Here is a 17,570-nt window from a genome sequence, read left to right as displayed (position 1 = left end):
GTACCAAGGGAAGTTGAAAAAGTAAAGTTCTTTGCATGCGGCAAGAGAGATTATCATAATATATTTCATCCCCGGCAAGCAAAATAATTTCAACCTGGAGTCTTGGACTAAAAACATTCCACTCTAGTCATGTGCCATTGAGATGAATGGATAAATCAGCAGCAGCTAGGCAGAGACGGTTCCTTTTCCTTCTCTCCGGAAAAAGAAGTCATATCACGGGACAGGCGGCTACGAGTTCAGACAATCGGTGTTGACGGCCTTAGAAGACATGTGGGGGGGTTGAGATATCAAACATCTCATCACCGCCAGATCACACGTTCGTTTTATCAACAAACTAACAAGCTAGTGCATGAATCAACACAACATCCAACTTCATTCAATCATGTTAATACAGTGATCTAATTCATTTGGATCAGAATATAAACTCAAATGAGATTTAGAGAGAGAGTGAGAAATAAATAAACACAATTATAATAGTAGATGATTAAGACAACCAAAAGTTAGGGTAACAATATAGGCATCTCCAATCTCACATAAGTATAAAAACTTGTTAAAGACAAACAAACCTTAATTGTTTTTAAAAATGCACAAGTATGTATTAATAAAAAACACAACCGCGGTGTTCTATGCGGATATCTGCAGTCTCATCCACTCTCACCAACCAAGTTGGTTCTGTAACATCTCAGACTCCAGGGCAACCCAAGAACATGATACATACTCCAGAAAAAATGCAGCTCCATGACACAAAGCAAGCATCATCACCACATTAAGCTTTTTGTAAATTGGAAATATGAGTCCCCTTCATTTAAAAAAAATGAACATTAGATATGTTGAAACCGGTCATTCCTCCAAAACAAAAATAAATGTAATACTATACTTTAGATGATATGAGTTCAGAGATTAGAACCTTGATTAGATCTTTAACAATGTTTTCTGAGCATTGGGGAAATTCGAGCGCGGCGCGGCGCGTGCTGGTGCAGGCTCTTTAGCCCCATTTTCCTGCACCAGCAATGGGGTGGAGTTGGCTGATTGCTATTCAGAATCATCATAAACATCTTCATCTGAAAGCTCATCAAATGATCTCATATCAAGCTGGTAACGGAGGATCCCACCAATCCCACCAAAACCTCTACAAAACTGGGATCCTTCTTGTGATTTGTTAGTAACAAACTCTAGAGAGCAACCAAACCGCTTGTACTCATTAGCAAACCACTCCAGCAGTGGCGTCTTATCCAGAACTTCTAATTCAGCATTGGTTACTGAATCCCTAAAGTTGCCCTGGTTGGATTCCTGCTCCTTATTCCAATGTTTTATGGTAACTTCACCAGTGGCAGAGTTTTTCAACTGGTACCTATTAATATCCAAACTTTCCCACACAATTAAAGTTTCAACAGCACCCATTTCCAAAGCTTTCAGTGTGTCATCTACACCAAAAACATATTTCCCAGTATCCTGACTTATCTCTTCAAAGTACTTTCCTATCAAGCGCTTCTCCTGTATAAATTTCACATTGGAAAGAATTTCCGCTGACAGCTCGATTGCCTGATTAAAACCATTCTCTCCTCCATATGAAACATCAACAACATTCAGAATCTTAGCCTGAAGTCGAGGATCAAACATATCTGATTGACTCAGCTCGGTCTTGAAGTCAGCTGATCCAGCAAGTATCAATCCCGAAACATTAGGCTGGCTGGTGGCGGGATTGATATAGAACTGGGTGGCAAGTTCTGCTGTCTTTCTCACATAGTTGTGGCGCTTCTCCATTCGAAGTCGAGCAAATCGAAGAGCAGACTGTCCTCCTCTCCCGTGCTTCTTAGGAAGGTCAACGGTAAACTTATGCAGCACTTCTCTGGTGTTGCCACTCAGTGTCCCAAAAAGAGTTCCATTCCCGTCCATGACAATAAAGCCGAACTTGTCATCAGATTCCAAGAGTTCATTCAGAGCTTCTGTGTGAAATTTGTTGTCACAGAGGTAAAGAGACGCATTTATGGGCCTGAAAGGCTCAAAGTCAATAGTTACTTTCTTTTCCTTCCCATCTTCGGTTACAATTGTTCCGGTGTAAAGCACAAGCCCATTGGGAGGAACCTTGTTGTAAAGTTTGAGCCTTTGCTGAGCAGATGTAATGGCACCCAGCACAGATTGACGATTGACCCTGCTCTTAATGTTTGAAGCAGTTCCAAACTCATCTCCAAGCATCTTAGTGACACGAGAAACCTGATCACGAGGAGGCATTATAAGGGAAATCATGCTTGTGCCATTACCTCGGGCAGCTTCCAGTGCTTTGATAAGCTTCTTAATCTTCCAAATCTCAATGTTCTTATCAGTCTCGTGGCCGTCTGACATTGTGGTGTGTTTAAGAACAGACAAATTTACCTGCAAAGACAGCACAACAATTTTATAATTAACCACCAAAACTGATACATGGTGTGGAGAGAAATCAAAAGAAAACATCAAAGAATAGTAAGATAATGGCTAAAACTAGATAATATATTAAAGCTGGAATTTATAAAATAAGATTTAGAGTTGTAGAGAAACCTGTGAAGTCTTAAGAACATATTGATAGGAAATAAAACATGTCTGTAGAATTGCTCAAGGCAGCTTTATCTATACTAGTTCTAGGTCTAAATAAACATAATAAAGAATAAGGAATCCAAATAGCACAATGATTCCTAATCTGAACAGGAATGTATAATCTTTTAGTTGTTCACGAACAATTAGCAAAGGGAAACGATATATTAATAACTTATAAAAAAACAATAAATCAAATTTCGCTGAACACAAAATCATACAACAATTCAAGTTTAGCAAAATACAAACAATTTTGGCTACCAATTTCAAACACAACATAATTTTATTCGAATCTCAATCAGATTTCATGAATTCTTGGTATAACTGCTAATCAAAGCAATCCACAAGAGAGAAATAGAATCTATGTAGCAAAAATCTAAAACAATAATAAAAAATAGAAAAATCACAAAATTCGCAAAGGGAGTAGCCAGAATCATAACTAATCGGACGATCGGTAACAAGAATCACAAAATGCACAAGAATGAAATGAAATAAAATAAAATAATGATAATAATTAAAAAATGATTTTCGCATTTAAGAAAAAGGAAAGAGAGAAAAGGAAAGACGGAGACGGACCTGTCGCCTGCTGAGAAGAAGAGCTGGGATTTTTAAGTTTGCCTGTAAAGAGAGTCCAGGGAAAAGATAGCACGCTACCTGCCTTTTTTATATGATACCCTAACCCTAACCTAGCCCAACTATTTAACCCTGGTTTGATTTTAATACCCAATCATGGTTAGATTATTCTTATTACGGAGACAATAATAAATATCGGACTTAAATATCTATTCTATCATCCAGTCTCTTCGTTGAGATAAAAAAAAAAAAAAAAAAAAAAAAAAAAAAAAAAAAAAAACCCTTCCCTCTTTGCTATTGTTTTTTTTTTTTTTTAAGTGAAAATTTTGAGTAAATTATAAGTTGGTGTTTTTATTTTATTAAAATTAGTTTACTAGTCCCTATTACCATCCTTAATTGTAGTTTCTGTATTTCAAAAACGCCTTATTTCTAATTAAATTCACCAATCTTACGTCATTCTCTCTTCTTCTTTTATTATATTTCAAAAAGTAAAAACAAAAATTTACTTGGCCTAGTACCAAACTACACCATTTCTCCGTTGACTCTAAAGCAGGACATTCACAAACGGATGCGTTTAATTGAGATTATCTGTTGAAAATATCTAATTGGATTTTTATTTTGGATTATAACATGGAGAGAGAACTCAAGAATAAAGCTGGGAATTTTTGTCGGGGGCCAGGTACGTAGGTATACAGTCGAAGGACCGGACGGGTCAAAATTGGCTTTGAGAGGAGGCCAGAGAGTAATTTTGTTTTTCATGAGAAGAGGATCGATCATCAGGTATAAAATTATCGTTTAGACAACATTTTAAAAAAATATATATTATTTTAATTTGCTAGTATAAAAAATATATATATTTTTTAATATATTCTAAACGATGAGTAATTTTAAGACATATGACTACCTCATCAACCCCATCCACGCTATCTTTGAATAAATCTATTTATAGTATGAGTGTTTTTTTTTAAAAAAAAAAAAAAAACCCTTGAATCTATTCGCTTTCTGAACTTTAAATGTAAAGTATTTTTTAAAATTGTTTCTCATTCTAAAAAGTATTAAATTAATGTTTTTTATGTGTTTTTTAATAATTGAATATATTATTGTTAAAAAAATCTAAAAAAATATTATTTTTATATATTTTTAAATAAAAAATATTTTATACTATATATTATATTGCCAAACACAAACTTAATATTTCCGACAAATGAAGCATAAACCCTGACATTCCTTGCAACTTTTTTTCTTTGCTCATCTGGCCATTCATTTTCGGAGATTCACGGGCTTTAGATTTTTAAATTAGTTAGGTGCCTCGCACTCGCACTATATCATAGGCTAACTTCTTATTTTCATAACAAATATTAAAAAAATATAAAACTAAAAGTGTCATGAGCTTCAAATATATTTAACTTATTTATCTAAAATTTTATATTTTTTAATCTTTTAAAAAAATTTGGTTTTTCTTTAGTAATAATAATAATAATTTTTAAAAATATATTAATGATAATAATAACAATGATGGATCCTTATGCAAGACCCATGAACCTTGGGTCATGACACTGGACTAAAGAGAATTGGATCCTAACATAAAACTTGGGAGAATTGGGTGTCGAGGCAAAACCTAATCAAAATAGATCCTGAGGCATGATCCATTTCCTCTAGGTCTTGACTCAAAATCAGGAGTGGGTCCAAACGCAGAACCCATTAAAATTGGTTCCTTGATACAGGACCTGAGAGAATTGGGTCCAGACCAAGTGCATTTGGGTTCCTAAAATTATTGGGTCTTGTTGTGTAGCTGAATCTAAAACTATGGTGTGTTTTAACGCCAGACCCAATAAAATTGGGCCTAACACAAGACCTAGGACCAATTGGTTTTGCATATGGAGCACTTAAGAGAATTATAATAATAATATTTATAGCATAAATAATAATATTTTTTATATTAATACTTTGAATTATAATAAAAATAATTATATTTATAACACAAATAATTATATTTAGAAACCCGAAAAATATTTATAATACAAATTATAATAATTTTTATATTAATACTTAGAATTATAGTAAAAATAATAATATTTTTGATGTAAATACTTTGAATTATATATAAAAAAATTATAACATAAATAATTATATTAAGAAACTCACTGCCCAAGACCTTTAAATTCTGACAAATGACCAAAGAAAATTGGATCTTGATGCAGAACCCAAACAAAATGGGTCATGTAAGACCCAAGACAACTGGCTCCAAACCCAGGACTCAAGAGATTTGGGTTTTGAAGAGCAACCATGCGAAATGGATCCTGATGCAAGACTTAAAAGCATTATGTCCTGACACCAAACCCAACAGAATTGCATCTAGATGTTGGATCCAAGGCCGATTGGTTCTGTGTATGGAACACCCAAGATAATTATAATAAAAATAATAATATTTATAGCACAAATAATTATATTTTTATATGAATACTTTGAGTTATGATAAAAATTATAATATTTATAGTACAAATAATAACATTTTTATATGAATACTTTAAATTATAATAAAAATAATAATATTTCAAACACAAATTATAATATTTTTGAGATGAATACTTTTAATTATATAAAAAAAAAAATACTTACAACACAAATAATTATATTAATACATTCAAGACCCAAGAACCTTGGGTCATGATGTGGGGCCCAACAACATTGGATCTTGACCCAAGACTCAAGGCTAAGGCATCCTGGGTGGATCTTTAGACCTGCTCGATTGGGTCTACAATCATAGGCATTGGTCTAGCCCCAGCATCGTGTGTCTTTAGACCCACTTGCCTAAGTCTGCAGTCATGTGTGTGGGTCTGCCTTAGCGCCTAGGGCAGCCCTAACACCATTTGTTTACAGATTGTGGCCTACAGCTCCATTTGGTTTGCAAGCACCCAAGATTTGTTTACCTTAGTCCCAAGTGCCTATAGTCCAGGGCTTGCAACCCTACCAAAACTAAAGCTAACTATTATCTCCTTAATTATCCCTTTAATGTTATATACATCCTAGTAGAAGATAACCCCATCCCTTATAGTCTTTTTAACTCTTTGTTGCAAGAGCAACTCTGCTTTTACATTATTCAATTTTACAATGTTTTGTGTTTATTTAAATAATAATAAAAACACTAATTTTTTTTAGTATATTGTATAATTTTTTTAATTATAAAATAGAAGTATTTTTTTAAAAAGCTTTTTATATTTTCTAATAACGAAGTGGTATAATTGCAAAATATTTGTCATTAAAGATTTAAATTGAAATAATTATTATATTCTTAGTCCCTGTTTGATATTATATTTTAAATAATGACCGGTAAATTTTAAAAAATTATTTTATTTAATTATTTTAAATTATTTTAAAATGTTAATATTAAAAATAATAAAAATAATATTTTAATATATTTTTAAACAATTTTTTTTTTTTTTTTAAATAACTAATACCACACGTTTATAAACACTAACAAAACCCGGTACATGCTCAGTAAAGGTAAGCTCAAGTTTTGATGTTTTTATTGTTTTAAATAAAAAAAGGGGTAAACTCAAGTGCAGAACAGAACAACAGAGGCCAAGGTTTGGAAGAGACCGAGCACCTCGTTTTGGCAGAGTAGAGATAATGGCTTGGAGAGGACAACTTTCTAAGAATCTGAAAGAGCTTCGGATTCTTCTATGTCAATCTTCTCCTTCAAGTTTATCTACTAGGTAGATATTCTCGATTTTTATTATTGATTTGTTATTGGTAACTAGAATATTTCAAGACTCCATTTTCTCTAGCCATTTTGAATTGACTGTATCCCATCATTAATGGGTTTTTCTTTGACAGAACATTTATAGAGAAGAATTACAAGGATCTGAAGACCCTTAACCCAAAACTCCCAATTCTGATCCGTGAATGCAATGGAATCGAGCCTCAGTTATGGGCAAGATATGGTATCTGTTTTCCTCTCCTTCATTTATATTTATTTATTTATTTATTTTTCTGTCATATCACTTTTTCTTTAAAATTCTCCTTATAGATGCTATATTTTGCTGTTTTTTGTGCGGACGTTTCACAGGCATTTGATTGGTTTATGGTAGAATTAGATTTCGTAGAATTTGCAAATTGATGAATGTTGGATCCCTAGATTTTATACATTTTTTGTTTTGTTTTGTTTTAATGTGGATTTATGACAATCCTTTGAAGTGGGGCTTTTCTTTTTTCTTTTTCTTTTTGAATGAATAAGTGGGGTTTTCCATTGTGTTTAGGGTTTCAATTAGTTTTTAGGGCTTTAAGCTATGGTTCTGTTCGTGCATTTGGTTAATTAAGCCTGGCTTTAGATACTCTACCTGAACATGATTTTAGAGTTTGTAGGAAGATTAAGAATAATAGTTATTCTCTTCTGAAATGACTCTAATCTATATGGTCATTTCAAATGCTCAAATCCATGAGCTTCAAATCACTTAATACGTTTCAAAATACCCAAATTGAACTAAGATTTTTTGCTTCAGATTCCTTCTATCAAATACCAAAGCGAAATGCATCCTAAACATAAATTAATACATAGAAGCCTCTTCTCAATTTGATTTTAGATACTTTTCCTTCTGAAGCATGCATATTATTGAGAAGCTGTGAGATATGCTATTGGCCCTCACATTTTCTCCTTTTCATCAATAATCTTATGGGACTGAATTCTGTATGTGCCAATGGCTTAAAGTCTTGGCAACAGCTAAGTAACAACGTAGTAACTCAATTTTCTCTAGTTAAAAGTTATACCTATGGTTTCAAGAAATATAATAGGTTAAATGGTTAAGGATGCTCATAGGTGCCATATTTTTATGGCCAACTGATAGACTTCATTTATACTTTTCTTGAATTTGTTCTATCAACTGCCTAACTTAGCTTGAAATAAAATAAATCTCAATGAGGAGCTGGTAGGCTAGCTACAGCTTACCCTTATAAGACACTTCTGATGGAATTTCAGAGGGGCAGATCATGCTATAAAATTTCTGTAGCTCTAAAGTTAAAAGGATTGGATTTCTTTTTCCAGTTACTTCTAATCTATTAACCTCAAGTTAATCTCTGACCTCATTGACTGTTTACTAATTGAAATTTTGTTGGTAAATTCAGCATTGATATGATCATCCTGTCTATTTTCATGGTTCTTATTTGATTGGAACATGTAACTTTTTTTATACAGACAGGATCTCTTGAATTTGCACATGATGCTTGCTAACTAATTACTGGACATTAAATGCACTGTTCACTTGTGCTTTTTAGGTTCTGTGGAAAAGAATTTATGTTCTCTCCGGAAGTTTATCATGATGGATGTAGATGATAATTTGGTGTTGTTTTATAAAGTCTTCTACATTCATTGATTCTTCTTCTTATTTGACTGTGGCACTTATTTGGTTCTTGCATGTTTGTTCTAAGAAAATGGGTGGGCTTGATTTATGTCTTATGCATAACCTTAATTTTGAGGTTGTCATTCATTTTATTTGTTCCTTTATCTTTTATCTTTTTTTCCTTTGGGAGTTCTCTATCCCTCACCACACACCAAGAGAGAGAGGGTGTTCCTCTAAGCTTATGCTAGAAATATAAAATCATTTTCTAACATATTTTCTGCACTCAATCATTTTATGCCTTTATATTTTGATGCATTCAAGTATCATATTGCATTGATAATGGCCTACAAATCCCTTGAAAGGAATGTTATAAATGATACAGAGTTAGTTAATTATAAAATCTTCTAGTTTTTTTCAACACTTCCTGGAATGTCTGGATGAGGCTAAAAGACGGAGAAGTAGAAGGGTCGTGTCTCACTCTATTTAGAAGTGAATTCACTCAATTGAAATTAGGAAAAGAGAACGAGGGAGATCCACAAGAAGAAGGTTCCAAAGGCTACTCAGAGAGCAAAATGGGGACAACGGGATGAAGATGCTCAACCAATCCAATCTGTCATTTGGCTAAGAAACACAACAATAGTAGTTTTTATTTTTGCGTGATGGTGAAATAACCTTGGTGTGTTTGCAACTATGGGTATGGAATTTTGTTCCATGTTCTTTCTTTGTTCATCCACAATTGCATGCTGTCCTTCATACTGGTATGAGGTATCCATTTGATGAGTAGTGTGGAATTTTTTTTGTGCTTTTATCTTTCTCTCATCACGGATTAGTTCTTTAGCTCAATGATTGTAATGTGGAGTTGTGCAACCTTCAATATCTATGCAGATTTTGGTGTTGAGAGGGGCGTTCGGTTGGAGGGTTTAAGTGAGGCGCAGATCTCGAAGGCCCTAGAAGAGCTTGGGAAAGTGGGTGCATCACTTAAAGGCTGATCTCGTTGCTGTTCATCTGTGTGAAATGAAATAAATTGATATTATGGGAAGAACTATTGAATCTGCCCTTTGCGTTGCTATCTCTCCCTGATGTGCTTGTCTAAGATTCTTATTTGGTAGTTGGACATTCAGTATTGTTGTCGTTTAGTTTGAACACAATCATAACATGGCATTGGCATGTTTCCTTCCTATTGAATAACCAGGGTTGACATTTTGTTTTTGGTATTGATAACCAGCACGACTTTTAGTTCTGTCCAAACCGGACAGGACCTCTCATTTGCAATCTTAAATGGGATGCTGGCTTCAATTGGAATCATCTTTCTTCTCTTTATCCTTGGTCGTTTGCCTTTTTGCCGCTTGACACTTGTTGGGAGTATACCGTGACAGGGGATGACAAATGTTCTTTATCGAGGATACAATGTGACATATGATGGAAACAGTAAAAGATATAAAGTTAGGGTTTTTCAAACCTTAAATAATTAGATTTTTTGCTTAGGTTTTTTTTTAAGGCGTTATACATGATGACATCATATGTTTTTAACGATATTGATCTTTAGCTAGTGGTTTTATCAAAATTTCGTGGGGATGTGGATCTTGTAGATCAGCTCGTTTGATTGTACACAAGTGGTCGAGTATATTTTGAAGGAGTGTACATCCTATGTTAACTTCATGTAGGTTTTGAGGGAATTCAGAAAATGCTAGCAAGAAAACACATAAACGGCATTGAACATCTATTCATCGTTTTTCTCCATCACCGTCCATGCTCTCTGAGATTTAAGCATACCTAATGATAACATGTTTTCATGTAAGCAACCTAATTTATCGAGTCCATTGATGTCATCTTCAAGCCCTTTGGGACGAACATGATGAGGAGGAAACAGAAATCTAACAATGGGGCGAATAAAGAATTACCTTTTGCAACATCCGTACTAAACAAGCAACAGTACAAGCGAGGCTGTCTTGTTTACCATATTCCTCGTGAGCAACAAAAACCAGCACAAGACGTCCTGTTTTGTCCCAACTCCCGTGTGGCATGTATCAATGGGCCAAGGAGAGGGGGCTTCAATTTCAGACAAATTGAACATTATGGCCCATTAAGCTCTTCTCAGTTCTCACCCAATACTATGGCATTTTGGTGGGAACTGGGAAGCTTTCTATATAATCACAGACCCTTCGGAAATATTTTTTTTTTGCCTTAGCCTTTTTAAAAAAAAAGAAGAAGAAAAAATCGTTTTTTTTTATTGACATCTATAAAAGCTAAAACCCTAGTTAAAGCACCAATTTAGCAGCTGAAGGCTCAAGTTGATTTTGAAAAGCGAGATAGAGGAGCCTAAGCCGCTCTGAAGAAAAGATAGAAAAGATGTCTGTTGGTGTAAACACAGAAACCCTAGTGAGAGTTGAGGAGATACAAGGAAGAGGAAGAGGGCTTGTATCCACTCAGCCCTTAAGAGGTGGCCAAATCGTCCTCGTAGATTCTCCAATCCTCCTCTATTCTGCACTCCCTTTAACCAAACAGCAACACTCAACCTTCCTTTACTGTGACAAATGCTTCAAAACTATACAATCAGCATCAGTATCTTGCCCCACCTGCTCTCACCAGCGTTTCTGTAGCCCCACTTGCCTTTCCGCTGCTCTGGCATCTTCTCACACTCCTTGGGTCTGCCAATCTCTTAGCCGCCTCCGCGACTGCCAAGATTTTCTACAGCATCATTCCGTGGAACGACAAATCCAAGCTCAATTCCTTGTTGCTGCTTACAATCTTGCATTCGTTTCACCTTCGGATTTTCAAATTTTGCTGTCGCTGCAAGGCCGTGCTGAAGATGAAGATCGAGCTGTTGTCCAGTCTCTGCATTCTGTAATCTCATCCCTGTGTCCTCCTCCACCAATTGAGGGTTTCTCTTTTAGCTTGGAACTTATTGCGGCTTTGGTTGCGAAAGACAGATTTAATGCTTTCGGATTAATGGAGCCTTTGAATCTTAATGAAGAGAATGGTGGGCAAAGATCGGTGAGGGCTTACGGTATTTATCCTAAGGCATCTCTTTTTAATCACGATTGCCTTCCAAATGCTTGTAGGTTTGATTATGTTGATACGAATAATAGTGGGAACACTGATATTGTTGTTAGAATGATTCATGATGTTCCGCAAGGACGGGAGATTTGTTTGAGTTATTTTCCTGTAAACAGTAATTACTCCACTAGACGGAAAAGATTGCTTGAGGACTATGGATTTACCTGTGACTGTGATCGCTGTAAGGTCGAAGCTACCTGGTCTGATGACGAGGCTGATGGTGATGATAATGAGGTGATGGAGGAGGATGTCGATGAGCCAATGGAGGCCGAATCTAATGGTGAAGAAATCGACAATGATAATAGCGCTGACTTTCCTCATGCCTATTTCTTTTTGAGATACATGTGTAATCGAAATAATTGCTGGGGTACACTAGCTCCTCTTCCTCCTCCTGATGCGAAGCCATCAAATTTATTGGAATGCAATGCCTGTGGTGTTATCAAGAATGATGAGGTTTGTTGATGCTGGCGGGGGTGCGAGCCTGGCTTTACTTGAATCATTAACCTCTTGAAGTCTCTATCTTGCTGCTTGCCAATTACTACTCAGGCCGTGTAAGTAGTGTTCTTCCATTAGAAAAGTTTTGTCAATAAATTTAATTTGAAGGGATTTCTTTTATCGTTGGTTTTTAGTTTTCTAGAATTTCAATAACAAGGAATATATGGCTTAAGTATTGAAAATGAATTCTACTATATGCTAAATGGTTTGGAGAGGTTCTATTTTATTTTATGGTAGATTCTAGAGCATTTTTGTATTATTCTAGCATTTTGTAAGCTAGGATGTGAATCAGCCATGCATTTAGCCTAAGCTCATTGCACTGTGCGGAATCAGAAAAATCTCTTTGACAACAACATTTATGAAAGAAAGACTCTTTTTAGTCTACCAATTTGAATCATGGATAATTGGATATAAAAGGTTTCATGCTTGAAAGCTCCCCGTTACTAAACTGCTGATAGAAGCATTGGTTTTCATTTAGAAAACACACTGTTTTCGTTGTATGCATACTGAATAGGAGCATCTCTTTTCTCGCTAATGAATATGTAATGGTGTAAGCCCATGTACATAGCATTTTTACCCAAGGATGACTTACATTGCATGCACAACCGAGCAGGGTTTTGATAGGTGATTGTGCAAGTCTCTGTGCCTATTGTATTTTATCTTACCTATCAACTTGGGCAAAAGGAAGAAACTTGTGTTATCCCTTTGATCTCAACCACTCTTGTATCTTCTTATTTCACTTTTCATTAATCTTTCTTCTTGGGAAAAAAATGGCTATAACTTTAATTCCATGCTTTGTTTCTCATTTTTGGACAAAAGATCTTGTTTGAAAACATCGATTATCTTATGCTGCAGCACTGCAGTTTATTGTTTTGGATTGGTGGCACTATCCTGGTACTAGGTGCTGAATTTAGAATTCAGAATTGATAAATGATGTCAAAGATGACAGAAATGCAAGTGTTATACATCCATGCACATTTTGAGGTTTCTCTTTTCAATCCTTGCCAGCCACACGCACGCAATTCTTGTGGAAAAGAATTGAAAGATTAGTGAATCTTTTGTTAGAATGAATGGCACAGTAGTTTTCGTTTCTGTGAAGCAATGCTGTAATGTTTAGTGCAAATGCATGCTGCAAATTTTCTATGGTTTTGTACCTTATGATTCAAGCGTTCTCTCTGCATAGATGCTTAAGCATGCAAAATTTGCTGGTTTGCAGAGATGGCTGTTCCTTATCATGATTATCGTCCAAAACAAAACGGAAATTAGGTGTTGTTTAGTACTTCATTGCTGTTTTTCGTTTTGTTTACTTTACTTGTTTGGTTGAATTGCTGCTTTTATTTTTACTGCGATCTAATTTAAAACTGGAGGAGTTTTTAGAAATAAGGAAAAGTGGTTTCGGATTTTTGTGATTAGAATAAATTAGTTACTACTTTATCACTATTGGCCGGATTAAAAAAAAATAACATAAAAATATTTCAAGTTGTAGAGAATTATTTGATGTCTTTATTAAATTTGACTTAATCAAATTTGTTATTTAGTCTAATTTTTAAATTAAATTATTTGAAAATAATTTTAATATGATCTAGTTGACTTAATCAATCTAAAAACATATTAATCAACTGATAGAAAAAATATATATAAGGATAAAATTAAAAAAAAAAAGAATCAACAGAACTTCTTATTTAGCTCGGCTTTAAAAAATAAATTGTCATAGGTTCACTCATTTAAAGTGGTTGTTATAAAAATATTTATTTTATCCTTAAAAATATTTAAGGATAAAATTAAAAAAAAATAATGTAATTAAAAAAAAAAAAAACTCTTCTTCAAACGTTCTGAGAATTCTTCTAATGTGATTTTGTAAATTTATCTATTTAAAAACCACCTAGAAAAATGCTAAAAAAAATTTGAGGAAATTGAAATGAAAAAAGGTGGGTTGAATTAAAAAGAGAGAAAACGAGAGAAAAAGAAGGAGAGGAGCAGCTCTATCATAATTCTCAATTGTTTTAGCATAGAAGAAATTTTTTTACAAAGAACCTTCCTTCGTCAAGTTGCTAGTTGATGAGTATGGGCTTTGCAACCCTGAAATTGAGTGATCCATGGTTGATGGGTTTGAGATAAGTTATCCCAGGTGGACGCTTGAGCTAGCTTTGAAGATCTCACTATCCGAGCCCAACTCACATGGATCTGGGCTCGAGCTTTGAAGATCTCACCATCCTGAGCTCATCATTTAAGGGCTCAAAGTCAGCTTCAAGGGCCTCACCTGGAGCCTAAGTGGTCCAATCCACTACCATTTACATGGGGTTTGAGATGGTCAGACCTGAACCCAACTCCATCATAGTGCCTTGCCTCGCAGTTGCGATTGGGATAGCCATGTCTTTGTGTCTACCTGTGCTTACCACCTTTGATTCAATGTTAACGCAACCTCTTTAACATAACATGTTTCACATCACAATATTAAGATAAGTTGCTCAGTCTATTCCATTATTTTCTCTCCTTTGCCATGCAGATTGAATTGATCCAAGGTATATAAGCATTCATAAATCACCATCAGGTAAGGGATTCAAAAAATTATCTTCTTCCACGTCTCATGCAATCTATCATCCTCATTTACTGTCTCTGCTGTAAACAATACACCTTTTCAAGCTACATTCCCCTTATTAACTTGAGCATCAAAACACTTCCTTGCACTCTATTTGTTTAGGAGGTTGCAATTTTTAAAGCCCAATAATTACCTGGGAAAGGCCCAAAATATCTCGAAGTTTGCTCTTGGCTTCTTAATTTAGCATTACAGTCCAATCTAATATATGTACAGGAGTGATTTCTATATGACTTAGTTGACTTAACTATTTAGAAGTAATTCCAATTATCGGTAAAAACATGGGTTGGTTTTTAAAGAATTTTAAGATGTTATATTTTTTAGTATTAAGATAATAATATATTGGATTAACACGAGTTTCGTGACTTACCTCACAAAACCTGCAACCTTGATTACGAACTTTACTGGGGTTAAAAATTATTTTATATTTAATGACACAATAATAAAAATAAATGTTTATAAAATTAAGTACCAAACAAATATCGATATGTTTGTTTGAGACTATAATAATTTTATAAAATACAAATTGAAATAAATTATGATGTCTAACTTAAAATCAATAAAATATTAAAAGATAAAATTGAAAGGAAAAAAAAAGAGTCAAAGAGCATTCAATAATAAAAAAAGTAAAATATATTTTTTAAAAAGAAGAAGAAGATAGGATTAAAAAGAAAAAGAAAAAGAAAAAGGAAAAAAGAACACCTCCTTTGCCATTCAAATGAACAATAGAGCAGGAAAGGAAAACTCAACTTTTTTAGTATATTAGTTGATTTTTAATGAAATTAAAACTTTATCTCATACAATTAGGCCCAAAAAGAATAAAATTAAAAAGGAAAAAAGAGTCTAGGTACCAATTTGTAAGAAAATAAAAAGCACCGAATCAAAAAGACAAAAAAATCCAAGGACGAATTTAAAAAAAAAGGTGTAAGAACAAAAGAAGTGAGGTGCTTCACTGAATCCACTTGTTTTAGTTTGTTAGGTAATTTTGATTTTATACACGTCGACAAATGGACACCGATTCAACTACTATCTTTTCCTTGTACTACGTTACACCATCATCAATGTCTTCTAGTCTTACAATAATGTTTTCCGATTTTTTTATTTTATTTTATTAGATAAAGGTTCTGCAAAACATCATGGGATAGGATGATGTCGGTTAAGAATAAAGGGAACAAACTGTAGACATTTTCTTATGCCTTATAGTTTAGGTGTCGAAATCCCATTAGGTAGCAGGCAGCTCTTGTGGATTATATGATATCGAAGATGTTTGAGTGTGGCTGTATGGAGTTAACAAGTCACATCTTGTTCTTAATTTTTCATTTTTTTGCTCAAAGAATTTAGGTATGATCATGCCTGTAATTTGTGATTGTGTGATTTTGAAGGGTAAACTAAGAATTTTGTTCTTTGTTAATGGATTTCTGTTAAAAAAGAAAGTTTAAAAGTTTGATAGTGTTTTTTTAAAATATATCTTAATAATATATTTTTTTTATTTTTTTAAAAATTACTTTTATATATCATTTTAAAACAGTTTAAAAATTTTAAAAATTAATTTTAAATTTTCATAAAACATTCCAAAATAAGTGTTTTGTTAATTATTGAAATTTATGATCTCATATAAAAAATAATTTTTTAATGGGAGAAAAAAAAACAGGTCTTGATAACTAGGCCAATTCTTTATTTAGAAAACAAGTATTTTCCATAATTAATAATTAACAATCTGGATGTGGATCCGACATTAAATAATATTTTTAAGATTAATTTTTGTTTTTCTGTAAATTCATAAGTGTTTTGTTTTTGTTTTTCATTTCTCTTCTTATCAATCGTACCATTAATAAGTATTAATTAACTGCATAATAACTTTCTAATAGTATTTTTAGCCATATTCCTATTATATACCAGACAATCTTCTCTGTTTTTTTGCCTTTAAATTACATTAATAGTTTTTTTTTGTATAATTTATACGAAAAAATGGATTAAATGTATATTATAAAAAATAAAAAAATTCTCAATAAAAAAATACAAAAACAAGATTTTAGTAACCGAAGCAACACAAGGGATTATAACCAGTGGCAAGTGGAAGTTTGAGTGAATCACAGCAATGGATTTTGATCACAAAGTAAGATAGGTATTTAGAAGTAGGGTAGTGATTATTTATCAAAATATATTAAAGTATATTTTATTTAAAAATATATTAAACTAATATATTTTTTTATTTTTAATATAATATATCAAAACAATTTGAAACATAAAAAAAATAATTAATTTAAAATAAAAAAGATAATTTTTTTTACAATACATTTAAAACGTAAAAACAATTTTGTGAATAGCTTCTGCCAGAATGCTTTGTGAACCTTTTGCCTTGGGTGGCCTCTCAATTTTGTCCACTCTAAGTTCTAACACATGGGAAACGGGGAGGAACCTTCGATCACTTTTATGCGAAGCAAAGGCATGGATTTCATTTCATGACATGCACCTTTAAGCAACCCACAATATTCCATGTGCCTCTGCCACTGCCACTGGCAGCAGTTTCTACGGCCTATGACGGCGGTGAAAAGGAAGAAGATAAGAAAAAACATCAAATTACAACCTCTAATTTTCGATTTCTTTATAGGAATATGTTACAGCCGCAGCGCCAACAGCTTGTGGGTTTGGTGGCACCGCCCCACTCCCACGGATGCAGAAGCCAGGATAACATTTATATTCTATCCGGGAAAGAATAATAATGCTATAATCTTAGAATTTAGGAGTTGTTTAACAAATAAGTACAAGTTGGGATTATGAATTTTTTTTTTTATACTATAATAGGGTTCTCTTGACTGTCCTTTTAATCTTTTGTTTGAAACAAAGAATTGTTAGTTGCTTTTGTGTTATTATAAACTAAAAACACTTGAAGTTTAATTTTTTTTTTTTTTTAAGAATACACTTGATCATTATGGATCCCATTA

The 17,570-nt window shown here is 33.4% G+C and overlaps 3 protein-coding genes across 3 annotated transcripts; 2 read left to right on the top strand and 1 right to left on the bottom strand.

Moving 5' to 3' along the window:
- Positions 1–451: 451 nt before the first annotated feature.
- LOC118042092 (eukaryotic peptide chain release factor subunit 1-3) lies at positions 452–3,296 on the bottom strand. Its single transcript, XM_035049661.2, has 3 exons — positions 3,145–3,296; positions 908–2,373; positions 452–799 (listed from the first exon to the last, which is right to left on the bottom strand). The coding sequence occupies exon 2, from the start codon at positions 2,341–2,343 to the stop codon at positions 1,033–1,035; it is 1,311 nt and encodes a 436-aa protein (XP_034905552.1). The 5' UTR covers positions 2,344–2,373; positions 3,145–3,296; the 3' UTR covers positions 452–799; positions 908–1,032.
- A 3,351-nt stretch (positions 3,297–6,647) lies between these two features.
- Positions 6,648–9,698, top strand: LOC118042062 (NADH dehydrogenase [ubiquinone] 1 alpha subcomplex subunit 2). The gene is made up of 3 exons (XM_035049612.2): positions 6,648–6,857; positions 6,979–7,085; positions 9,363–9,698. The coding sequence occupies exons 1-3, from the start codon at positions 6,772–6,774 to the stop codon at positions 9,464–9,466; spliced, it is 297 nt and encodes a 98-aa protein (XP_034905503.1). The 5' UTR covers positions 6,648–6,771; the 3' UTR covers positions 9,467–9,698.
- A 975-nt stretch (positions 9,699–10,673) lies between these two features.
- On the top strand, positions 10,674–12,265 carry LOC118042053 (histone-lysine N-methyltransferase ASHR2). Its single transcript, XM_035049599.2, has one exon. The coding sequence runs from the start codon at positions 10,827–10,829 to the stop codon at positions 11,994–11,996; it is 1,170 nt and encodes a 389-aa protein (XP_034905490.1). The 5' UTR covers positions 10,674–10,826; the 3' UTR covers positions 11,997–12,265.
- Positions 12,266–17,570: the final 5,305 nt, after the last annotated feature.

This window comes from Populus alba, chromosome 1 (assembly GCF_005239225.2).
Source record: "Populus alba chromosome 1, ASM523922v2, whole genome shotgun sequence".
NCBI classification, from domain to species: Eukaryota; Viridiplantae; Streptophyta; class Magnoliopsida; order Malpighiales; family Salicaceae; genus Populus; species Populus alba.
The sequence above is the reverse complement of the archived record's forward strand: the minus strand, read 5'-3'. Positions and strand labels throughout refer to the sequence as shown.